The sequence below is a fragment of the Amblyomma mixtum genome, chromosome 6 (assembly GCF_055824585.1).
Source record: "Amblyomma mixtum isolate Tamu chromosome 6, ASM5582458v1, whole genome shotgun sequence".
Classification (NCBI taxonomy): Eukaryota; Metazoa; Arthropoda; class Arachnida; order Ixodida; family Ixodidae; genus Amblyomma; species Amblyomma mixtum.
This window is the reverse complement of record NC_143017.1, coordinates 147358989-147385080: the sequence shown is the minus strand read 5'-3', so window position 1 is coordinate 147385080 and position 26092 is coordinate 147358989. Positions and strand designations below refer to the sequence as shown.

Genomic DNA, 26092 nt, shown 5'->3' with positions numbered 1-26092 from the left:
GCCAACAAAGCCATCGCGGTGGCTCAGTGGTTATGGCGCTTGACTGTTGAAACGAAAGACGCGGGTTCGATCTCGGCCGCAGCGGTCGAATTTCTATGGAGGCGAAATTCTAGAGGCCCGTGTACTGTGCGATGTCAGTTGAAGAACCCCAGGTGGTCGAAATTTCTGGAGCCCTTCAATACGTCGTCCCTCATAGCCTGAGTCGATTTGGGACGTTAAACCCCCATAAACCATCCTTTAGGCAAACGGGCTGTGCTCCTTGCTCACTTTTGACGCAAATGACCCTATGTTAGCATGCAGAGGACGACGCCAAAACAAGGGTCTATAACCTTCTTTGCAGCGACAAGGGCTACAAGGGCGAGGTGCAGATCAACGGCTTCGTGCGGGACCAGGCGCTGTTCAACAAGCAGAGCTGCTACGTCATGCAGGAAGATCGGCTGCTGCCTGCCCTCACCGTCCACGAGGCCATCTCCATGAGCGTCGAGCTGCGCATGCCAAACATCGATGCACAGGACAGAGTGAAGAAGGTGAGCCGGGGAGCGGGCATGATAGTTGGTGCGCTCGGTCGGGTTCGAATGGAATTAAGCTCCTTTGTACGCGCCCTGCCACTCGGAATATCAATGATTAAGAAGAACTGTAACATCAGAACTAGTTCTACAAAGTGCTCGTAGAGACGCAGTCACAGTGCGCACGTCAAAGTGCTTAAGTACGTTTTAGAGTATATTAGCAGTCTCTCCTTCCATCACGAGTCATGTTTCTTAAAGCTTTTCCTCCGGAACAACGTTCTGGACGCTGAACGAAATTTACAAATGGTCAGATAAAACATGGTCAGATAAAACGATGGTAAGATAAAACAAAGCCAGAAAAATTTTTATCTAGTATGCGCAAGAAATTACACCTTAGACAGGCAAACCGCTGTTGTGTATCTATTATGAGAGTTGCAATTGGTAGTATAGTGGGCTCGTCATGTGAAAAAATAGAGAACATGGTACTATTCATAGTTATATTGTAACGTACCTGTTGACGAAGGGGGGCTTTAATAACAAGTGCGAAGACAGACAAGGCCACGCAAGCTGGGGCAGCAAGGGCGACAGATTCCACACGGCGCGAGCCCTTCTTCGTCGTCGTCAGCAGCTATGCGCCACCTGGCAATGCTAGGTGGCATTATTCCCCCCCTTATGAAAAAAAAGAGCGCTGTCGACGAAACAAAAAATAAACAAGAAACGAGCAAAGTTCCGCAAGTGAACCGTTCCAAGACATCAACACGTCTGCGTCACCGAATATAGTACGGCTTAAGCCGTACAACGTGCACAATGTCAAAGCTGGGCTGTCGGCGTCGGGGTTGCGCAACACCGTCCGGAACCACTTCATAGTTTACGTCACTCACACGCCGGATCACTCTGTAAGGGCCAAAATAGCGGCAGAGCAGTTTCTCGCACAAGCCTTGGCGACGGACAGGAGTCCATACCCAGACTTGGTCACCGGGTTTGTAGTCAACCTGTCGGTGGCGAAGGTTGTAACGGCGCGCGTCGGTGCTCTGCTGTTGCCCGATGTGCACACCGGCCAGCTGACGGGCTTCTTCAGCACGTTGGACAAATTGTTGGGCGTCTGGGTCGAGTTGGTCATCCTCTGGGCACGGGAGCATGGCATCAAGCATGCTCTGAACTTCACGTCCGTACACAAGGCGGAACGGTGTAAAGCGCGTAGTTTCCTGCAGGGCGGTGTTATAGGCGAAGGTGACATACGGCAGGACCTCATCCCAAGTTTTGTGCTGGACATCTACGTACATGGACAACATGTCCGAGAGGGTCCTGTTCAATCTTTCGGTCAAGCCATTGCTCTGCGGATGGTAGGCTGTGGTCTTGCGGTGCGTTGTGCAGCTCAGCCGAAAGATGTGGTCGATTAGCTGCGCTGTAAACGCCGTCCCCCTGTCGGTAATGACGTGCGATGGGGCGCCGTGTCGCAAGACGATGTTGTGCATGAAAAACTCCGCGACTTCGGAAGCTGTGCCACGAGGGATCGCCTTGGTCTCGGCGTAGCGAGTCAAATAGTCGGTAGCAACTATGATCCACTTATTGCCGGCGTGCGACAAAGGGAAAGGGCAAGCGAGAGGTACGGGGATCGATACCCCGCACCTCCACCAAACTGTAACGTACTTGTTGACGAAGGGGGGCTTTAATAACAAGTGCGAAGACAGACAAGGCCACGCAAGCTGGGGCAGCAAGGGCGACAGATTCCACACGGCGCGAGCCCTTCTTCGTCGTCGTCAGCAGCTATGCGCCACCTGGCAATGCTAGGTGGCAATATCATACTTTCAGTTTTATATTATTAGAAATGAAGAAATGCTGACAGATATGACTTGCAAAATTTATTGCGCCAGCAAGTATAGTTACGCAAAAATTACACGCGGCGGAACATTCTATGTCGAGAGATCTGTAATGCTTCAGAAGTATAAAGCTTATTGACTACTAGTACGCGGCCTGCATAAAGGCCGCGTAATCATGGTCGCATGATATAGATTAATATGAGGTGTCGTTGAAGAGCAGTGCACTATATCTTTTATGTACTTGTAAACGGGCCATTCCATGCCAAATTCACCGGAGTTTGCGCTCGAACCTCTCCGATTTGCTTCAAAAAATTTATGGCTCTTTATTGAACTGTCAAATGAAATTTCCCTTGATATCTCTCGAGGGGAAAAAAATCTCCGTTTTGTGGCAACGCTGAATTTTCCATGTTAGTGCAAACCTATGACTACGCGAAAAATTGGCAAAAAAAAATTTTTCGTTTTTGTGCTCTAAATTTTTGATAAACAATGTATATGGGTTGTGTTTTTTCATAAAACATCAAGAAATTGCCGGTGAAAAGTTTTTCATGTTTTTTCTGTTCTCTTTCTTTAGCTGAAGGCACATAATTTTTGAGCTGGCGAAGGATGGTTAATTGGAGAGACATCAGAGAGCCCTTTGCTCTGCAGTAGGCGTAGTCAGGGTGATGATGATGATTATAACATTTTTAATCTGCTTGCCACTACTACTGATGTGCGCGAGGGTGCTCACTGCAAAATGTGAGATATAATTCGGCTGATGCACAGCTGATGCAACAGTGCATATCGAACTCTGGAGTTTTGCCTTACGTCCTCGTCTTCGGCATTAGTTTGACAAGAAGTAAAGCGGAGTAAAAAAATATTGCATTGTTGCGTTTTTTTTTGTGGCACAAAGGAATGAGTACAGTGCTAGGTTAACACAAACGTAGAAGGAAAGCGACATAGCAAGAACTTATATTAAGGACACCAAACATAGTCAGCGAAAGAATATCGCATATGAGGTCAGTACCATGTTCCTAGAAAGATTAGCAGCCATTGCCTCGATCTTTTTTTGATAACACTGCGAAGAATGCGGCTTCAAAGGTTTTGCGCGCAGGTGAAGCATGCCGATTGCTTTCGGTGTTTATTCTTAAAAGCTAAACACTACAATGCGGTAACCGCTGGGAAACGAATTGTTTTTACATAAAGGCATGGCCTGCATGATATTTTCCTCACAGTTAGTTAATTGCTATCTGTTCTTTTATAATATGTGCGGTGATTATATGTCTGAGGGCCACGTATGGTTTGTTTCTTTGTACCTGAAAGTAATACAGAGGGGCTGCATCTGTCGGCGCGTACAGAGAATGTATGTGAGTATACCTTTCAATTTTTTTCAAAGAGGGTTCCCTGCACTGTGGTGTTTTCGGTGGTGCGTCGCACGGTGGAGGCTCACTGCACATCGGTGGCAAAGGTTATGTTGCAAGCGCGAGATTACAACTTGCAAGCAACGATTGAGCATGTGAGGAAACACCTGCCTGCGGGGAAGCCCTGGTCAAGCTGAAACTGGCTGTGCAGTTGTGGAAATTGTTTCGCCCATTCTTGCGAACAGTAGACCTTTTCGCATGTCTTTCTGTTTATGTTGTCTCCTTAAGACGGCCGGATATCGCTTGTACTGAGTAATAACAGAGTTGTTTGATGAATGCCCCGAGTAAAAAGTAATATTTCGTCTTGCCTGTGATAATGATTATTCTGTCGGTATGCCTCAGTTGCTGTTACAGAAACCAGTAGGCCACTGCGGTTAGCAAATAAGCACCAAACCTGCGCGTCACTTGCATTACAGGTTAACTATGCGCTTATAAATGGAGGAAGTAATATTCGAGTAGTGAAGGGCATAACAGATCTGATGACCAAAACACGAGGCAATGCATGTTAGAAGTGGCCCTAAGATCTGCTTACCGACCGGCGGTAAAGGTTGAAGCGGGAACTGGGCATAGCGCAACGAAGCATAGCATGAATGATATAACGGGACACTATGCGTACACTAAGTTGGCAAAGCATGGCTAGCGAGTGAACAGCACAGCGGATTATGGTTAGAGGAACTGTACGTGAGAAGGTGCACCTCAACAAACTTATACTGCATCTGTAGACGAAGATTACTAACGCTGGTAAGGCGATGGATGCTACTTTGGGACTATTGACTGTACGGCCTGTGTCGCTATCAAACTGGAATATGCTGCTCGCTTGCTCCTTAACCCTTCCTATAAAGCGTGTGCAGTACTGACGTTAAGTTCATCACTGCCTCACATGACCGGCGTCTGCGTAAATCCTTCTTGTCTTAGTGTGTGTCTGAGGTCTGGACCCTTCCTCTATCTTTATATCTGAAAATATCGAATTTGAGGTAAAGTGTTGTGCATTGGAGTTATACCAAACTTTTAACTGGTTAGGTCACAAATATTTAAACATTTATTTCCATTTTTGCTACAGACGAGAAAATGTCCTCAGGTTGTTCTGTGTATTCTATGTACTCGACGCCAAGTCTTTCTCTATAATGAGCAAATTTTCTTCTGAAATCTCCGCCAGCAGTCGCTCGGAGGTCGCATGGGTAGTATCGTACAGCGTAGTCAAAATTCCCCTTGTTGCTGTTGCATCTGCTTCATTCGCGTATCTTTTTTCTTTCACGACACCCGGCCTTGTGGGCCGATTTGTTTTTAACAGGTGGAGCGATCGATTGAAGAGTGGGGCTTGGAGGTCTGCCGGAACACTCGCACCGAGAACCTGTCGGGCGGCCAGCGGAAGCGACTGGCCATCGCCCAGGAGCTCGTCAACAACCCGCCTGTGCTGTTTCTCGACGAGCCGACCAGGTACAGCGCGCCCACGCCTTGTGCAGCGAAATACATTGGGCCTCTGCGGCCTCCCGCAGAGGGCTGGGGGGGGGGGGGGTGACCAGGTCTAGTAGAGATGCGTGCTCCGCCAAGAGTACTCCGGTTCTCGCGTCTTGAGATCTCAAGTAGGTGACGGAGACGGACCTGAATTCAAACTGTCGATGCAAGAAGTCTTAGTGGCATGATGGAAGATGCAGTGCGCAAACGGGACTATTGCCTGAGGCCGGTTTTGTTTGACTGGACACACTTCCTTGTTCGTTATTCAGGTCCTTTCTTTATTGTCCTTTTCTCTTATCGCAGGACCGCTAAGACGAGTTTTTAATTTTTTTTTCTACGAGAAAAAAGTGAGAGTGGAAGACAAAAAGGAAACAGGGCAAAGAGGAAGAGGAGGGATAGGTTTCTCAGGAGCCTGTGACGATGTTAGGACAGAGATTACCGTAATGCGAACCCATATCATCAAAATGCTCACGCAGCGCACATTAGTACGAGTCCACGAGTACAAACAATACCACTCCAGGATGTAGGGCAAGCGTTCCGCCCTTCCCATTCTCCTTTCTTCTTTCTATGTTGTTATCTTTTTGTTCTTGTTGTTTGACAGGAGGCATAGACGCGCCGCGCTTTTGTCGCTTCCGTATGATCTCAGCGTGCAGCGCGCAGATCAGCGTTTGCACCAGGACGCTTGGCTCACGGCGTTTCCTGCTTGTTGGCAGACCCGTGCAAACAACCGCGAGAAAGTTGTCTGGGGCAAAACAAGGCTAGGAGGAAAGGGTGATCAGGCCGGTGTTCTCTGCCACGGAGCACGCGAAGGCGTGCAGAGTTACGTAACACGATTTCACTGTTTCAGCCGCGAGGCTGGAGTGTTTAAGCCCGGGAGGCGGAAGCAGATGCAGTTTAAGAGGAAGAAACAAAAGGAAAATGCAAAGAAAAGAAACTAGAGAAAAAGCTCTGTCATACCCAGCAATTCGGTTCAAAAACATTTTTGAACGGAAGCCAGCTTGCGAACGGAATTTTTTTTATATATTGTTAATTTCACTGCAACAATCAATATATCCGCAGATCTCTCGTCGGCAGGCTTGCATTTTTTTCCTGTTAACGTTTTTGCTGTCGTCTAAAGTGTCACCCATTGGTTTTCTACGGCCGTCTGAACTGCTCGATGTGAGTGGTGGAAACGTTTTAAAAGAAAAATTTCCTCCATTGAAAATTTCTGTCCATGAATGTTGGACATGGATTCAAATTTCACTGCGAGACATTGTACAAAGGCTGCAGCCAGGAGTCTGATTCGTCAATGACTAAAACGTTCCTTCAATACTATCACGATTGATTCAAAGCAAAATCGCGATACCTTTTATGATTTTCAAAGCACGAACTTTATTTTAAAAATGCTTTTTTATTCCTGCCGTATTGCTACACATATCGATATTGTTCCCACATGGGACGAGAAAAAATCAATCAATCAATCAATCAATCAATCAATCAATCAATCAATCAATCAATCAATCAATCAATCAATCAATCAATCAATCAATCAATCAATCAATCAATCAATCAATCAATCAATCAATCAATCAATCAATCAATCAATCAATCAACCAATCGGTAAATCAATCAATCAATCAATCAATCAATCAATCAATCAATCAATCAATCAATCAATCAATCAATCAATCAATCAATCAATCAATCAATCAGACAGGTAAACAACAAATACAATGCAAAGAAACAAATGAACAAACTGAATGACTGACTGACGAGCTACCTAAATAATGAACTAACCAACTAACTAACTAAGTAACTAACAAACTAAACACCTGAGGCTGAGGCAGATCGGGAACACATGACAAGGAAGCAGAAGGCTGCAAACTTGACAGCGAAAAATGGAAAGTCGCGCATGCAAGGCCTGCGCGAACTGTTCGACTACTGAAAGCTGCAGACTCGAGTGGCCGCCGATATAGGTAGATGCGCTGTGGGATTTCCTCATCATTTTTTTTTGCTGCATATAGACAAGATTTGCTTGTTTTTTTTCCTTTTAATTCTTTCCTGCTTCGTTTTTCTATCTTTATCCGCCTTCACGTGTGTAAGGTAGAGGCGACTTGGCATCGTGCCTGACTCTCTCACGAGCACTTAGAATATGTAGATATGTGATAATTAACTTAAGTGAGGTTAGATCAGTATAGGAGAGGAAAACTAAATTGTCGGGATTACTTCCTCCTCGATAAAACTAGGCATGTCCTAATAGTGAGTCCGATATAATTTAAAGTAAGTTTTCAGCACCCATCAGCACCCGTTTCTCGGGGCCTTTGTGCACGCCAGTCTATGACGCAGTGGAGGTGTGTTTACAATAAAGCTAATTAATTCTCCCCTTGGTGCTAATAAATCACGTGCTGCTTCATTAGCGCATGCACGTTCGATGGCAAATAATGTCGCCGCAGCTATCCTTCCGTGACGGCGGGTGAAGTTGCCATTGTTCAACTGTACATTGTACAGTTGTTCCATTGTATAAAATATAAATTGCGTAGCTTTGTCGTCGCTACTGTAAGATCTGTGATGCGCTGTTTAAAGAACAAGCTGGAGTTTCGCTGTCGAGATAGTTTAGCAGTCAAGCATTCACTGAAATGTGAAGACTCCCATGAAGATATTTATCATTACTGATGCAGTCGATTCCCCTGTTCGAATGATATAAGCACTGATATTACAAGGAATAGATACAGCAGAATGATACAGTGGGAAGAATAGGGGTCTTGCGCTATGTAAACTTTATAACAAATATTAAAAAAAAAGTTAGTAGGAAGATAATGCTTCCTTGAGTCAGCCAGAAAAGTAAATATTTAGCAATACTAAGCCCAAGGAAAGTACGGTCGTTTAGTGTTAAACGGTCTGTCGTTTGTGATCTGTATGAGGGAGAATGGTTACCTGATGTGTAACAAGCACAGGTTGTAGCGCTGCAAGTCAACATCATTGTATTGTCGAAATGTACGGGGGCTGGTAGAGTGAAGTGAACAGCGGCATTCTAAAGGTGGGCGTCAAACACCTTGTATTCAAATGAATGGACGCCACTTATGCAGTCGCCTACACTGGAAATTTCAGAGTAGTAGTATCGTATCGGCAGTCTTCAACGATTCAAAATGGCCACTTGGCATTTCTGGAACTTTCTCCTTCCTCTCCTAAGCCTTTTATCGCTGGAAGCGACGTGCATGCGCCAGCACGGCGAGATTCTCGCGATGCTCTGTCCAGGGACTGCGTTTAATGCTTTTTTTTTTGTTTGCCTGCGCGCGTAAGCCGGTTACTGCCTTCTGAGGCGTGCGACTCACATGCGTTTGCTCGACCTACTTTCTGTGTCATCCGGGTTACGTTGGTACTTGTAGTTCGTGACGATCATAGAATCGGGCTAATAGCTGGCCTCAGCGCGACCTCACGTGACTGATGTGGAGATGACGTCATAGAAGCAGAATCCAGGTCGAGAATTTGAAACAGACTAGGGAAGGGAGGGCACATAGCATAAATGCGTCCCGCAATGTTGGGTCAGCATAGCTCGATTTGTGGTTATTTTTGTGGGTGTGCATTACATGGGTCGGTCTAGCACTTGCATTAGTTCAGAGAGCAGTGATGATGTTTCAGTAATCTTTTAATTACACCTCATGGAACAGGATCATTAAAAGTTTAATCGAATAAATTGAAAGAAATATAAGGAAATTTTCAGTGAAGAGCTGTAAGTATTTTGCGATCCATTGAGTATTTTGCGATCCATATTTGTGTGAGATGTCCGTTAGCGGCGCCACCATCTAAAATGCAACCTTTATAAATTTGTGTTTCTTTTTGAGAACAAAAGAGGCACGGTAGGTTATCTGCCATTTATGCGAAGTGCATGATTTAAATTTTTTTGATGGGGGTTTAACGTCCCAAAGCGACTCAGGCTATGAGGGACGCCGTAGTGAAGGGCTCCGGAAATTTCGACCACCTGGGGTTCTTTAACGTGCACTGACATCGCACAGCACACGGGCCTCTAGAATTTCTCCTCCAAAGAAATTCTAGCCGCCGCGGCCGGGATCGAACCCGCATCTTTTGGGCCAGCAGCCGAGCACCATAGCCACTGAGCCACCGCGGCGGCAATCGTGTGTCCTAATTGAATGAAACAGAGTCCGGTATTACGAGGGCCATTTTGTACGTGACTCAGCGGAGGGGCTTAATGATACAGAGCGGGTACGTTCTAGGTGATTGCGTTTCAAACATGGAATGCCCACATGTTTGTGAACCAGACGTTCCAGGCGAGCTTTCGCAGAACCCCTCGGTTCTGGTGGAATCCCGGCCAAAAAAAATCTGAAACCATCGAAATTCCACCGTCTCGGCCGGGATCTAACCTACGTCTTTCAGGTCAGCAGCCGAGCGCGATAACTACTGAGCCACCAAGGCGGCTCTTTTTTAAAAATGTTGTGTGCTTCACACGCACACGTGCAGATAGTCCCGCTACTGGGGCATGCCCTAGCATACTCTGGAATATCCCTGTGCACTGCCAAAAGTGACAGTAATACTTCAATCTAGCGGGCTGGGTGAAATGTCATTCAGAGGCTCGAATTCCTTGAATTGTCCTGAACTTTGCCTAGCGATCGATTGGTAATCAATAGTGGTGTTTGAACAACGCTTCTTGTGTTTTCAGTGCATTTCGTGGTTTACATCTTTTTCGGTGTAATGTTCTGGACATACCTACCCATTTGTATTCCATCCGCCCGTTTCGATCATAAGTATACATTAGCACTCAGCTCTATAGAGAACCGAAGACAAATGAACAGACTGAAACTGCGGCATTGTTTTAGGCGAATCAAGTTATCGGGCTCTAGGGCTCCTTAACCGGTGTAAGCACACAAGTTACACCGTGTTTACGCTGGTTAATTACGTTTTTTACCCATAGTAACATGACAACTTTGCTTATGCAGTGGCCTGGACAACGTGTCAAGCCTGATGTGCGTGCAGATCCTGAAGCGGATGGCCTCCAATGGACACACGGTCATCTGCTCCATACACGCGCCCAGCGCAAAGATATTCTCCTACTTTGACATGGTTAGATGGACATGGCTGCCTTGAGCGGAATTTTCGTAACTATTTGCAAGACGCAATATTTCTAACAATTTCAATTAAATTCCAAGGATTTTCATTTTTTACTACAACGCCAGCTAACATGCAACGAATTTCATCACCGGGGCAAGCGTCAGCATATCTCCTGGCATATCCTTGTCAAATGCTACATGTAGCAATAAAACGAACGGATTCTATTAAATAAAAGTGCTCTCAGTGACCTCGTGTTTTTTTTTCGCAGTTAACTGGTTAACCTGAATCATCCAAAACAAATCTGAAGTAGATCAGAGACAAACACGAGGTAACAAAATTCTAGAGTAAATTAAGAGAAGCAAGTGGACCTTCGTTTTATTTAATTTGTTTTTCGGTTTAAAGCCATGCCGTTTGTTCAGCGAGCTAAAACCAGCTTAAAGCAATGAAACACCACACCATACTTTCTGTGAACATTGTGACCTAAATTTAATAATTTGCCATGTTTCTGCATATGCATGTTATAATAATGTGTAAATAATTGTACAGCAGCCTCAATTTATAGCAAGTATACAAAAGGCCAATCGCAATCTGTGAAGTTTACACATTGTCTGTAGTTTTCCACGTCAACTTTGCAAAGTGTTTTAACAACTCAAAGGGCTTGAGCTACTATGCCCCCCCCCCCCCCCCAATTTCCACACAAACGCACTTCTTCAAATTATCATTTGGATTCATAACGCATAGCGCTTTAGAATAACACATATGACAAAACAGAACACATATAGACCAGACCAACGCTGATTCTGTATACGAATTCTCTCCTGGCCCCGCATACAGCTTGCTGGTGCTTCGATTAGAGGGACATTATGCACTTGCTTGCACTAGCATGCTGAAAGGATTGAATTCAAACAGAGGGAAAATCAACTACTCAGTCGAGTTTTTGATGTTGTCAATGGTAGCGCCTATTTTGTCAGAATGGTCGCGTTTATTCTCGAGGCAGAAGCGGATTTACGTTGGGCAAGCCCTGAAAAAATTTTGTCGTTTATTGAATCATTTCGCCCTGTTCTGTGCAGCTGTACATGGTCTCCAGCGGCCGTTGCATCTATAATGGTCCGGTGGACGACCTTTTGGGCTTCCTCACGAGACACGGCCTGCAATGCCCGCAATTCCACAACCCCGCTGATTACAGTGAGTTACAGAAGCAAACGAAAAATTATCGAGAGTGTTCATCGAAATACTGACTCACTGTGGCGAGTTTCGTTCGCGTTTGAACTGAAGGGAGAAGAGTGTCCTTCCAAGATAACTCCACATGCTTTAAAAGCGAATGTGCCGGACTCTGCGCGCAGCTACACTTTCGCCGGCAGGAATGCGCCAGCTGAGCTGCGAAACAAACTTCAACTAACTGGTGGTTTTGCGGCCTGATAGAGGGACCAAACGAAGCTTTACTACTGAATAGCGCTTGGTCAAAAACCCTCAAACCCATTCAACTTTATGTGAAGTAACCGTACTTCAGCGAAGGCTGCTTTCATTGAAAACGTGGAAGTAACCTCCAAATAATTCGGGCACGTTAAAATAGGCTGGCATGCAATGAATGTTCGATGCTAGAAGGCAGACGTAAACCAAAATAGAAGCCATCGCAGTTGCTCAGTGGTTGTGGTGTTCAGCTGCTGGCCCGAAAGACGCGGATTCGATCCCTGCCGCGGCGGTCGCATTTCGACGGATGCGAAATGCTAGAGACTCCTATACTGCGATGTCAGTGCACGTTAAAGAACCCTAGGTGGTTGTAACTATCAGGAGCTCTCCACTACGGCGTCCCTCAGTGCCTGAGTCGCATTGGGACGTTTCACACAGCACACAGTTTTCCAGCGGCCGCAAGAGCTTCCGGGCAGTGCTTGGGGGCGGCCAGTCGTTGTGGTGTGTACTCTCTTCTTGTCCGTCGTCTTGTGTGACTGGTTTTTTCTCAGTTTACAATGTACCAACTGGCCCGCATTTCAACCCTTTTGGGGGCTGCTGCAGCATTTATCTCTTTTCGCTTTCACTTCTTTTCATCCTGATAGGGGCAAAACACTCACAGCTGGAACGCAAGGTCCACCATGTGACGCAGAACAGCTCGGAGCGCGCTGCCTATAATAGAGTCTAAAAATTTACACTTGCGAAACCGGATATGTAACATGTAACGGGACAAGAAAAGTTTTCAGAGAAGCCAAGAACTGCTTTGTCGTTGCACTCTCTGGCACCTGTGTGCTACCCTTGAGTTAGGTTTGTTTCGTTTTCGTTGCAGTTTCTGAGGTGGCATCAGGCGACTACGGCGACTACTGCAACTTGTTGAGTCGGGAGTTCGAGCTGCCTCCTCCAGACGGCACCGTTGCCGAAAAAGGGACACGGACAAAATATGGCGGTATGATCATGTCAAGCGAGGTGCGTTGCACAGTCTCTGATCGCCTTCTCAGACTTTGAAAAATAAGGGGAATCACGCTGTGCACCGTCTGGACCAGTCATTTTATAGGCAGGGATAACGGTGCTGTTTGAGATCACCGCCTCATCTTGTGTACTTTGACATAAACTGGCGAAGAAATGCATATGACAGAATAGCGTAATTGCAGTCGAAAAGCTTATTGTGACTCGCTCCAGTGGATCAGTAGGTTTGGATTCCGGCTGCTGATCCCAAGGTCGGGAGATCGAACCTGACGCGGCGACTGTATCTTCATGGAGACGAAATGTAAAAACGCCCGTGTGCTGTGCGATATCAGCGCACATTATACAACACCGAGGGGTCTGAATTAATTCGGAGCGTTCCACTACGGCGCCCATCATAGCCCATGGGTCCCTACGGGGCGTTAGAACTCACAAGCCAAAAGTTTCTCGTCCCGTCAGATCTAAGAGCCTTGCCTCACATGAATTATGAATTTAAATATATTGAAACGGAAGAATCGGTATTGACCTGTCCTAACTACGTTGTAACGGCATAATCTAGATTCTATGAACTGTATTACGTTGTGCTGCTTTACATTTCCAGTCTTAAAAATATAAGTTCAAAATGTTCGGTATCCCTATAAATACACCTGACCACTTAAATAGTTTGTAACAAAGGGAAGAATTTAAAAAATCAGGCAGTCGTCTACTGGCCTTTCTCGTTAGTTCCGTCGCCTGACTGACTGCCCTGCCTCGGCGCTACTCCCAGAAATGAGTCCCGGACAAGGACGAATTTGCTGTCAGTTTCTACTGAAGTGAGCTTAATGTTTGGCTTTGTAGCCGTCGACTGCGCTCACGCGGACTCTAAATGTAGCTATTTTTGTGAAATCTACGCCAGATTTAACGGTTTTTATATCGAAACTATGTCTACTACGTTATTTGTATTTGCGAATTAATTATTTACTTGGGCAGGAAGAACTAGGAACACGCTTTCCCGAGAAAGGCACATGTTTTATAAGTGTGAGAGATTGCACTGAAGCGTTTTCGATAGCTGCAGGAAATGCCGCACTGTGAGCGATGGGCACAATCACAAATAATTTGCATTTGTTAATTGATTGCTCTCCACGAAGACACCCCCCCCCCCCCCCTCCCCCCCAAAAAAAAGGTGTTTAAAGATTGACCACCCTGTTAGATTCTTTACTTTGATGTTAATGAGTAAGTTTATAAATAAGAGGATGACCTAAGGCCACTGCATGGGGAAGGGTGAATGAAGCCGGGATTTGGTGCGATTTCGTTATTGAGCATCTTTCGAGATCCACGCATTGATTATCTCACGCTGACAAATGGAACTTGCACTGCAAGGCGAAGCTAGCGTGGTTCGTGAGTGTTTCGAACAGGTCCTTCTGGGGAAGCACCCAGTCCTAGTACTAGAGTTCGAGTGTACATGTTGCGTGTTTGTGTTAATTTCTCTCTGGGCTAAGCATGAACAATGCCACACGGGATGCACGAGGCTCGGAGCTGCTTGTGGTTGGCGGATCCGGTATTTGTTGATCTTTTGGGAGCTCTTCTTGCGGACATTGTTTTACGATTCCCATCAAAGTTACATTATCGATGAGAGCTTTTCTAGCCCGACCCTCGTTCAAAACACTTCCGTGGTTTTGCCGAGCTTGAGAGGGGTTGGGGCCTCGGTCTCCGAAGTTCTCTCTTGCATGACATCATTACGTTCCACTTTGCGTAGTTGTCGTTGTTACCTCGCAATAGTGCTTGCTTTAGAGTATGTGCGACTGCTTTTAAAGGTCAGAAATTAAAACGATGGTTGTGTTTCCTTGTTCATCCTCCAGCAAAAAGCAGAAGCGAACAAGAGATACTCCTTCAAAGTCAACCAGTTCCATCAGTTCCAAATCCTCCTCAAAAGGTGCTGGCTATCCGTCTTTCGTAACAAGGTAAAGTCTTTTTTATTAGCCATTTTATTAATCTTTCTTTCTTTGTTTATGCTCGTTACAACTTTCTGTTTTTTTTTTCTGTGGCGGTACAATAAAGTTTGTTATAGCCATTCACACGGCTTGCTCTACGGAACTGCTTGATTCAATCCGCTCACCCCTCATGCAGTTAATGCACAAGGTCATGGATAGTTCACGTGATGAAGGATCAAAGAACACTCACTAAAGCATGAGCACGAGGCTTATACTACAGCATCACTTTCGTCCTCGTGTGTCTTGTGTACGAAGCATTATTCGCTTAATGTTAAGCAGAGCACAGTGCGCCTAGTCTGTAAAGAATGACAGATTATTGCAAGTTCAATTCAATTACAGTGGTATTAGCCGTTATCATGTTGTTGGCAATTAGTCGAGTGCGAAAACGCAGAGGCTTCATTCCGTGCATGGTGAGCTTCCTCCCCGCTTGACACAAATTTAGGGACGTTAAGGGAAGGTTTTCATGTGTGCGCATTAACGCGATTCAGTGGAGAGTGTTTATTTTTCCTGTTCTCGTGATTATTTAATTGTAGTGGTCCGTTACATTGCACAAGCAAGTGCGTACAAGCCGCGTGCAGAGTTGTTCTTCAGCACCTCATTATTAGTGCGAAATCACTATTCAGATGGGCGAATTTCGAGCAAGATCTTGCGATGTTTGTGGGTTTGTGCCGAGTGAAATAAATGAATAAACGTAAATCAAATAAATATCCACAACTGGGATTCGAACCCGCGGTGGCGCGAACAGATCGCTTCGCTCTCAACTGCGCGAGAGCCTAATAGACTATTGCCGCAGCCGAACACGTCTCGGGTTAAACTGCAGCACACTCTTGCGCTGTGCATTGAATATCGTCTTCTTCATCCACTAATACTACTATCAAACTAATATTCGTTCTTTGAGCTATGCGGCGATAGCGACAGAGAGATGTGCGCTGCATGCGTTGGCGCAGACAACGTTGTGGCAGAAACAGGGAACTAATATGCGTTGGCGTTGACAGCACTGCTGCAGAAACGTGGCACTGAAGCATAGCCGCCGGCGCACATTGGGTAAATTGGCAGCGAGGACGAGAAAGTTCAAGACGTGCTTAACTTGCACCCTGGGTCAGTGGACGCCTCAATCGCACCTTCAGGCACGTGGTGGAGGCGTCCACCTGTAAACAAAAAATGTGTTTTCGCACAGTATTTCTTGCTTAGCTATGCTAAACCACAAGCCATTTTTTTTTTCTACGAGATGTGCTGTCTGTATTGCGAGAGTTACAAATGCCACGTTATAGGCAATAGAACGGAGGGAGTTAACCCAGTGCATGCTGCCAACAAGGCACCGGTCAGGGGCCACTCGTTCGCGAAGGTTCTTGAAGGATAATTACTGAAACCACGCATCATTACGTGCAATAAAAGATGGACGATGGATCCGAGCTGCGTGAGTCAGGAGAGTAGCTTTCTCATTCTTTCACTAACTGCGGCTGGTCGCTGCGGAAACTTTACAAGGTCAGGCTACTAGTTGGGAGCATTGAAGGTTAACATAGCGACTGAACTTTGAATTGTGGATATATAAGTGAACTATTTTAATGTACAAACACGTGCAGCACTAATAGGCACCTCCTTCGGCCCTCCCATCTTCAGTCGACATATTGCTCGTGGAGAAAACGACACTTGCTTAAATGCGTCATGTGCACTAAGCGAAATAGGCTATTCTGGCAAGCGTTCGCATACCACGAAACTGCAGAAGGTGTTGGAGGAGCTTATGTGCAGTAAACAAGGGTGATTAAGCCGAGCGTAAATGCTATGGCGGCATTTTTCGTGACAGAAGTGTTTTTGCCGGCGACCCGTTCCAGCAGGGGCGTAATTATCTTTTCCGACATGTGTTTACGCCGCAGGCAACTTGTTTCATTACAGCGGCTATTATTTGCTGTAGATGCAATATATATATATATATATATATATATATATATATATATATATATATATATATATAAGAGAGAGAGGAGAGGGAGGGAGGCGGATGGAATTTGTTTTGCAACGGGGATGCTGTTGGGCCTGGCTGCAGGAACGCGCGATATTTGTTTTAGAAGCCAACGCTACGTGGTATAATTGCGTCGAAAGAGAACACCGTTTTGACCATTATATTTGTATGGACGACCCCGTTTTTGCGCTATACGGTTGCACGAAGTCGAGGAGCGTCTATTAAAGAAATGAAAAAGCACTCACACTCACAAGTAGCTTACAACTACAATGTAAATATGTTGCAATATGCAAATATGTTGTTTAGAGAGATATGTTGTGCGTCATGCACGGATTCTTCCTGGCTTTGCAATGGTTGCAGGTGGCCACGCCTCTCCGTATCGTGGCATACGTGGGCTTCGCTCTGATGTTGGTGATACTGTATTACGACATCGGCAACAAGGCGAGCACAGTGATGAACAACGCCACCATGTTCTTTTCCATGTGCTGCATCTGCGTCTTCCAGACGATCCTACCCGCCGTCATTGTCTGTGAGTCATGACATGACTACGAGTCATGAGATACCGCTTGTTCTTGAGCGCTTTAGCATACTATTAATCTTCTTGACGCGCCTAAATGAACCCTGTACGCTTGTTTGAGCATCTTGTAAGCACAATAAACAGATGCGTTACGGCGTCTTTAACGCCCCGGGTAATTTATACTGTCCTTAACTGCCAGGATTGAAGCGCAGTGTGGATTACTCTTTTGTTTGCAACAGTAGGTTCTCTGGTGCTTCATGATCCGCAAAGTACGGCAATATCACAGTCACGGGCATGTGCGGGCACCTAGAAGGTGACGTCACTGAACGGGTGCCTGTAAGCGACTGCCATTGGTCGATTGTCTGATTGCCTTGAACACAACAATGTCGCAGCTGTGGATGCGAAGTCCAGAAAAAGACGCCTAATTAGAAAATAATTGATCATAGCGTTCAGTTTACAAGGCCAAGTTTGAGGCTAAAGAACAGCGCAAACGGGGACGAAGCAGAGAGAGGGACATGACGCTGTCGTCCCCGTTTGCGCTGTTCTTTAGCCTCAGATCATGCACCAAGCAGCCCAAATTTCCACCCTTTTGAGGCCAAGTTTGTTGAAATAAGAAGTAGCAATTCTCTGGATTTGTTTCATTAAAAAGCAATTAATTTTCGCGCCTACACAATTTCTACGCTTTTACTCCGACTTATGAAGAAATCTTTCGAAGCGGTATCACAAGTAATGCGGCCAATGCCGAATCCGAAGGCTTGCTGGTGATTGACAAAAAGGCAGTCCAGGGCATCCTTAGGCGCACGAATACTAAAAGACGCATGTTACTGCTATGAAACCGTTGCTATTGCAAGTGGAAAATTATTCTTCTGTTGTGGTTGAAACTCGATAGCAGTAGAAACTCAGACCTCTACCTCCTGTTTCAGTTAGAGTGAGTGGTCCAAGTTCCTGCAGCAATGGGTGTTAGAAATTCCGTAACTGATAAGCTGTGTTATATTTAATTTATCTCTTACATAAGAGGTCAGCTACGAACATTCTACTGACGCCGGCTTTACTTGCGAGTAGATAGGCTCTTCAGCCTGCAGTTGTCAATACAAAGTAAGGAAACATGCAAAGATGATATCCCATGGCCAATGCTGCAGCTAATACTTGGTACCCAAATTCAAATTTCTTTGGATGGTGTTAGAATGCCACTGAGGATTCCCGGACATTTTTAAAACTATATCTGGGCCTTGCCTCGTCATTTAATATCAGCTCCGAGAGGTGTCAATGTTCGAACATTTCAAGGCTCTCTCTCCTAAAGGGGTATTTGGTTGTGTTCTTAGTGCCTGGTATGTCACATTTATTTCACACCCAAACGCTACCGATGCCAGATTGTGACGCGATAGCTACACAAGGCACCCATTGGTAGCTTTCGTTGCGAAAGTAATGGAAGTCGTTTTTGAAATTTCATGTTTCTGGGAAAGATAAAAATTAAACATTAAACAATTCCTTTTGACTGTGTCTCGTCTTTCTTCGTTTTTCTCATCGACGCAGTCCCCGTAAACATCTCAGTTCTAATGAGAGAACAAAGAAATTGCTGGTACAGCTTGAAAGTTTACTACCTGGCGAACTACGTCACGGAGATCCCCTTTCTGGTGAGTTATTTCCTTTCGGACTCGCTTAGAGTGTGTGAAATGTGATTACCAGCGCACTCCACCGTGATATGTTCTCGCCAGATACACAACAAAACGGAGTTATAATTCACTTAATTTCCTAAATAATTGCTTACAAGGCTGCTGTGACTTCTGCCCGACTCCGATATTCAGGATGATTATTAAACAGAAATTGCCATATTGTGTGCCGCCGACACTAGCCCTGATGCCGTGCCATTTGCACAGCACGGAATATTGTTTCTTTAGCTCGTTACTCCTCGCTCATGCTTTGCTATTAAACATTGTGGTTGCGACTACGAATGAATGCAACGCAGATAAGTGTATTGCTTTTTATCAGAGGTACGTTTGCACCTTTCGTGTTGTAATGAAAGAGCTGAAACGTACAACCTTCTGTTACGGAAAACATCATATTTTGAGAATTTTTTTGTGTGCATAGGCGTACATATTCTGCTTCTTCTATTTCATTCGCCTCGGTGGCGTTATACTGCTGGTTTGATCAGGAAGCACGCTACTAACCTTGCGAGAAGATGCGAGAATAACGGAAAGGCGTTCTGTTCAGCTGGATTAAAAATACGATATTTTAAAGGGAATATTATTGTTTACTTAGCACTGCGCAAACGGGCAGCTTAGAGCTGATTAAACTTAACGTGTGCTCTGAAAATCCATCCTGCTCTTTCTTGAGTTCGCACGAATTACACCGTGATTCGTGCCCATCAATTACGAAGACATACTAGATTTCGGTATCAGCGACTATTGTCAAAAGGGTAGAGACTTTGACGTGACACCACACACGTTGTTCATCGAGCTGCATGTCCGTGTGCAGAGTGTGTTCGCTCGCATGATAGGTACAATCTGTGAACAGCCCTCATGACTAAAACGGTGTTGTGTCATGACAATCTCTGCATGCAGGTCATACCAAACGGCCTGCTCATCGCCATCGTGTATTACCCAACGGGTCAGCCAATGGAGCTGTGGCGGGTAGCGGGCCTCCTGCTGTTCTGCGTACAAATCTGCTCCGTGTCACAGGCCATGGGGCTCATCGTCTCGGCAGTATCCAAGCTTCAGGTGAGATCGCAAGCCGCTGCTTAGTCGTGGAAACGGTGAAATTTCAAGGAGACGTCGTTTAACGCGTCAACGTCTTTATTTTGGCCGCAGAAAGCGGAAATAATTGCGTCGTGTACTGCGCAGAAATATGTGTTACAAACTGCCGCAGTTTGCTCGCCCGTCAACTCTCCAAAGCAGAACAAAAAGAAATGCAATAAGTTTTCATCACTCCTTGGAATGAGATAGCTGGAACGATGCAAATACTGTAGCATGGAGACATTCACGTGCTTAGGTACTTAGGTGCTTAGAGTAGTAGAAAAAAAGAAGGTATTTATAAAACTTTCTTTCAATTTCTTTTCGAATGCCCTTTTTAACGATATAGAAGTGAAAAAGAAGGCATGCTTTGAAAATAAATTATATCTTGTTCACATTGCGATATTTTCTCTTATTTCTGAGCTATGGAAATCTGTTGATCAGCGGCTAGTCTAAGCCAACTTGTGGCAATAGCGTCGACCACCAGAGCCAAGGAAAAAGGAATGCTTCCTGCCGTGGAGGAAGTTCTCAGCAGCAACAAGTTATTCCAACTCTAATACCAATAGTATATGTGTCCAGCTTTTGTCCGCCCTCTTCTTGTGTGTGTGTGTGAATTATCTGTGTCCTTTCTCGACATGAGTTACACTACAATTCAATGCACAATTACGTGTAACAAGCACAGTATTTCCTAATCTCTAACTAGTTTTCATCTTTGCATATAATATCCCAAACTAATTTTCATATTAAGCATGAAATGCTTTTAGCTCCCGTTGTCGGCAGTGGGGTGACGTCACGCCGAGACCGAGAGCCAACATCCGGGCACTGAATTCTACTCATCCGGGCACTGAAACGAGAACATCCGGGCACCGTACGAGATTTAACGAGACTCTCTAAGCCCTCCTACAGGACCGGCATACAAGCGCCGGTAGCTTCGCGCCGAACGAGTGGTGGCGTTCCTCCCTTCCTTTACAGTGCGGTTCGGGTGTCCACCGAGATGACAGAGAATTACTGCGCCATTTCCTTTCCTCAAAAAGCCTTGGGTTCAAAGGGCAAGGCATGCGCTGAACGGGAGGCGGCGTTCCTCCCTTCCTGTACAGTGCGGTTCGGGTGTCCACCGAGATGACAGAGAATTACTGCGTAATAAATTACTTTCCTCAAAATGCGTCGCCTTCAAAGGGCAATGCATCACGCCGAACGGGTGGTGGTGTTCCGTGGACTGCTTGGCAGCGCTACAACACGCTGTCACGTTCTACTCCTAAAGGCGAAGCTTAAGCGTCATCAATAAGCAGTTAATTAGTATTTAGTCATTAATCATTAATTAGTCGCTAATTAGTAACTTGTCATTACTTCGTCAATTACGTGTGACGTAATCCAGTGGTGGGGACGTCACCAGTGTCACATGGGCAAAGTGGTGCGGAAAGCCTTTCGCCTCTACGCATTTATTTTCTAGAACAAGAAACCGAGAGTGCGTCAACAGTGATATTTTCGTTTTTTGTTTTTTTTTTCTCACAGGGATGGGGGCGCTTTTATGTCAGCAGATTGGTGCCATTGTCTTCATGCCGTCGCTTGCCAATTTCTTTTGGTCTGGTGCGGTTGTGGGGTTAGGCAGTTTCGAACGCGCTGCATATACATTCGTCAGGCCTGCGTCTCATCGTGTCCGCCTACGCTTCTGCATCGTCCTGCATTTAAATGCCGCCACCGTCACAGCTGCTTAAGCCGAGCAGTGTAGTACCATCTACAACCAACGTGTTATGGCCGTAAACATTTCATGCTTACTCTACTCTCAGTTACGGGAGAGGCAGAGATTTTTTTAATAAAGAAAGAACCAAATAATTTGTCTTCTTGTGCACACTGGTTGTTCCCTTTATTATTGGAGGAACCTGTACATCTACCACTGTGTTTGAGGCATTTCTCGAAGCATCGCAACAGCCATCAGGAATGCTGAGTATAAAACAAAATGTATTAATTATAAATGACTGTACGAGAGTCATGAAATCAGTCATGAAAGACCAGCGTCATATCCTCTTGCTTTTCTGTTGCAACCATGCTCCCTTGCAACTAATTCGCCCAACTTCCTGTTCTTCATTTAAATTATGACTGACAATGTGCATAGCTACATCACCGCCAAGGCTTGTCGTTTGCATTTTGTACACGCGATCTTGCCTTATAAACCATCCGCCTTTTTAATACTTTGTGCCTCAACTCTTTGTACGCGGCACCACCATGAGACAATATACAGTGCTACGTGCTGTGGCGCACTGCATACATTCATGAAGGCACGGTACCAACGTTGCTGGTGTATATCTAACAATGCTCGATATCCACATATGACACTGCCGACCGCAAAGTGACACGCAATAAAGCCGGAGCTTTTGCTCCTACATCTTCCTTTTGCTTTCTCAAGCAATGTCATTATCCTCATAATAACAGAGTCGAGACCACCGTAAGGTAAAGGCCCCCGCCAGTGTTCCGAAAATACTGTTGTTCAATCTGAGCGCGTTGAGCAACCCATAACTTCAAATTTTCGGTCGTATAATTTAATGACTGGATGTCGCGTAGCTGTCTGTATGATTGATTGACGATGCCAAGGTCCCATAATCTTCAATGGATGGATGGAAAACTTTATTGAGCAAGTGAGTTTGGACCGTACAAGGTCTCAGGGCCACCGCACACCCCTCACATTACGCGCATGTGTCCAGGCCACGTAGGGCCATGGCACTGGCACCCCGGTTCACACAGCGAAGTTGCGCGTCCGGGTCCTGCGACGCAAGGAGGGCCTCCCATTCCTCCCATGTACCGATGGCGGGCTGTCCCTGCGGGGGAGGATCGGCAGGGCAGCCGAAGAGGATGTGGTCTAGGGTGGCGTGCGGTTCTCCGCAGAGAGTGCACTCGGGGGAAACATGGCGGAAGTGGGATAGAAGCTGAGGGGTAGGAAGAGTTCGGGTCTGGAGTCGCCTCCAGAGGATTTGTTAGGAGTGGGATAGGCGGGGGTGGGGAGGGGGAGACCACTCATAATCTTGTGTCCTGGTCTTGCATGTGTCTTTTTGTATGCGCTTTATCCTTTCCTTACTCTCATCCTTTCTAAATTCCTCTCTTTCCTTTTATTCTCCAACATGCGGGGTAGCAAACCGGACCTCAGCCTGGTTATCTTTCCTGCTTTCCCATGCTCATGCTCTTCTAACCAAGCCTACCCACCTCTTTGCCATGCCGTGCACTGTGGTTGGCTTATTGACATTCGCACTCGCTCTGCCGTCTCAACACGCTGTATTCGCCTATTCGCGAAACACCTGTTCATTCCAAGCCCATACCTTTTCCTGTTAACTGATATTTCTTTCGCGTCCTTGTCTCGCAGACGGCAGTATTCCTGGCCCTTCCGATTGTGTCACCGGCCTTCTTCTTCTGCGGTTTCTTCGTGCCAGCTCACCTGCTCACCAAGTACGCGCGCTGGCTGACAGACATCTCCTACATCTACTACGGCTACAATGGATTCTTGCTCTCGGTCTACGGCTACGGCCGCGAGCCCCTCGAGTGCGACCAGTTCATCTGCCTCTACGAGGACCCCGCGCAGTTCCTAGAGTTCGTCGGTGCCTCGGACAAGAAGTTCCACGTGCTCGTGTTGGCCCTGCTCGCCTACGAGGCCATATGCAGGCTGATCGCTTACATCCTGCTCAGGATACGGCTGGCCAGGAAAGAGTGAAGAAGCTGGAACCAGTGGTCTGCGTTGTGCGCGCATCTGTGTCCACGCAGCTGGTTGCGAACATCTGGGCATTCGCTTTGTTCCTTCCTTTTTTACGGCTCGACCAGCTTGGAAATCGGCGTGTGAAAAGTTGAACATATGCCGATGAGTAGCGGAGCACCAAAGAAAAGCCAGGCCATCCGATTTGTTTAACAGGCCGTTGTTAGGAGATAGTTAGGACTAATGTTCTTCCTTGTTTTAAGGTAAGGTAAAAGCATATACCAAGCAACGGCAGGTGCATTTCCTCGTGGCCATGGTGAAGTATACTGCTTTGCGGGTTTGAGCCCAACACCATATATAAGAACGTGAAGGTCTACTTCTTCCGATGGTGGCACAACGGCCTTCTGAAAACCATTGTTTAGCAGTTAAAGTTTGGTCCTTTGATTTTGTTACTTAGTTTTGCGGACGACGTCACTTTGTGCGCCAACGAGCACCGCTAAAAATTTTAGCATCGTCATTACTCTGGACTAATGGTATAGGCAGTTCATTACTTCCAGAAGGGTGCCCACTAGTCCTTGCTGGTAGATACTAGTGCAAATCGTAAATAAAATATAAGCCGATGAAGTAATGTATCTATGAGAGCACATTTCGGCTCTCAGAGCATGCAGTATTCGCATTTTTGCAACGTTTAGGGTTGGGCGTGTCCGTAGAAGCGTTCTTGTTTTTTTTTTGTGTTCATTTAATATGTAAAAATATGACAGTTACAGTGTAGTTACAATATAGTAGAGTTTTCTTTTTCTGGCTTCCACTTCGGTACCAGATAATTTTACACTATAGTTGCTTACCAATGTTCACCAATGGATGGCACTGCAGAGCGTGTAACTGAAAAGGAATCATTGTATGCTTAGACGACGAGGTTAGGTAGCACACCAGGTCAACTTTCAGAAGATGGTACTGGCGTGTCTATTCGGTGACGTACCGTTTTGGTTCGTGTTTAAGATGCTAGAATGTACTAGGCACGTCAAAAGTTCCCAGAGCACATACTCTGCTTTTTACCTGGGTAGTGGGGTATTATACGCCCCCTAACCTCAAAGAGAAGCATCGTTCTCACCACTGACAACCTTGGTAGCTTCGTAGGCATCTTAAGTGCCAAATATGCAGCTTAAAAGCAATCCCTGTGGCATAGGAACTTTTGACGCGACCTGTACTTTTGGCGCCGGCTTCTGGGAGAATTGAAAACTAAAGGAAAATAATAGAAAAATGATAAACTTCGAGATGTTTCGGGTAAGGCGAAAAGCCAGAACACGCAGCGCATAAAGGCAACCAGCTGTCAGGCATGACCACTTAGAAAGGTACTCACTTCCAAAGACGCTTCCTGGTTTCTTGATACCAACGGCGTATACCTTGTTGTGGACAGGCCATACGTGACTGAGCTGGGGGAAAGAACTGCAGACGTGTTACGAAACATGGTGCCATGACTATGACCAATCATAGATGACAGAGTGATCGAATCATGCCACACGGCGAACTACAGCTGCGCACGACCGACCAGCTTTTCACATGAGAGACCTTCCAAACGACGCATCAAGTCTTCGTGTGGCGAACATTGCGACACGGCGGAGTTTTCGCTTCGCCGTTAGCGCACAGACTCTGCGACCCGCCTTCCACGCTCAGTGACTTGTGCTATCCACTTGTTTTCAAGGAGGGCCAACAGGTTGCCTACCTTTTGCACTAACTCGCAATAAACGTCACGTGTGTTGTTTAACTTGCTTGTTGTTCATGGTGATTAACCAACAGTGCCACTTTCGTTTTGTCACATATATTTACTCAACACTAGACAATACTGATAGCGCCATACGTATGCTTCATTTATGCTCTTATGCCGTCCTTGTGTCTCCCTTTCCATCGCCTCTCTGCTATCAGGTTTTCAAGTTCGAGCCGAGTGATTTTGGTGATAACTACCCGCTCTCAACTTGCACGCCCGATAACATCGTCTTCCAGTTGGGCGCGTCGAGTTTCGTGACCTCGAGAACTTGTCCCGCAAAGCGGAGAAAACAGCGGGGTGCAATGCAGCGAGGCATGGGAGCCTCCAGCACCGTGTTTAGGTTTGTTCATTTTGCAGTGGTATCTTTAACAGGGACTTTCTCCGCAGTGCAGAGCGTCGGCGTTGCGTAATGTTGTAGCGGAAAACTCTCCGATGACAATGCTCCCCACGGGGTCACGTGACCGAGGCGGACCTGGTGGGTGGAGGGCGCGCGGGCTGCAGATATTGCCGACAATTTTTTTGTCCCAAGTGGAGATCAAGAGGTCTGGGAGCTTATTTTTTGCTCGTATCAGTTTTCCGCACTTTCACTGGACCTTCACTTTCTCTCTGGCTGAAATCCTGTGAGTTTCGTCATTGCTTATAAAGCTGCCGAGGAGAACTATTTCTGCGGTGTCATGTATATAGATTAGAGCCTCCTATATCTGGCTTCCCCACAAGAATAGTTGACCCTGCAAACCACACAGAACGTGCTAGTAAATCCGAGTAAAAAGCCACGAAGAAACGTGTTTCCTGTCGATATGAACCTACAGCTTTGGCGAGGCTTCAAGCACTTAAATAACCTA

General features: G+C 46.0%; 1 protein-coding gene across 1 annotated transcript in view; it reads left to right on the top strand.

The window, feature by feature from the left end:
* The window catches only part of LOC149340707 (ATP-binding cassette sub-family G member 1-like), a 61295-nt gene extending 36045 nt beyond the window's left edge, over positions 1–25250 (top strand). The window contains exons 4-13 of the mRNA XM_089549536.1: positions 341–527; positions 5015–5160; positions 10110–10233; positions 11292–11406; positions 12500–12636; positions 14472–14573; positions 16924–17092; positions 18614–18714; positions 19642–19797; positions 23162–25250. Coding sequence (XP_089405662.1) covers positions 341–527; positions 5015–5160; positions 10110–10233; positions 11292–11406; positions 12500–12636; positions 14472–14573; positions 16924–17092; positions 18614–18714; positions 19642–19797; positions 23162–23506 — 1582 coding nt within the window. The 3' untranslated portion in view covers positions 23507–25250. The remainder of the gene's footprint in view (positions 1–340; positions 528–5014; positions 5161–10109; positions 10234–11291; positions 11407–12499; positions 12637–14471; positions 14574–16923; positions 17093–18613; positions 18715–19641; positions 19798–23161) is intronic.
* Positions 25251–26092: the final 842 nt, after the last annotated feature.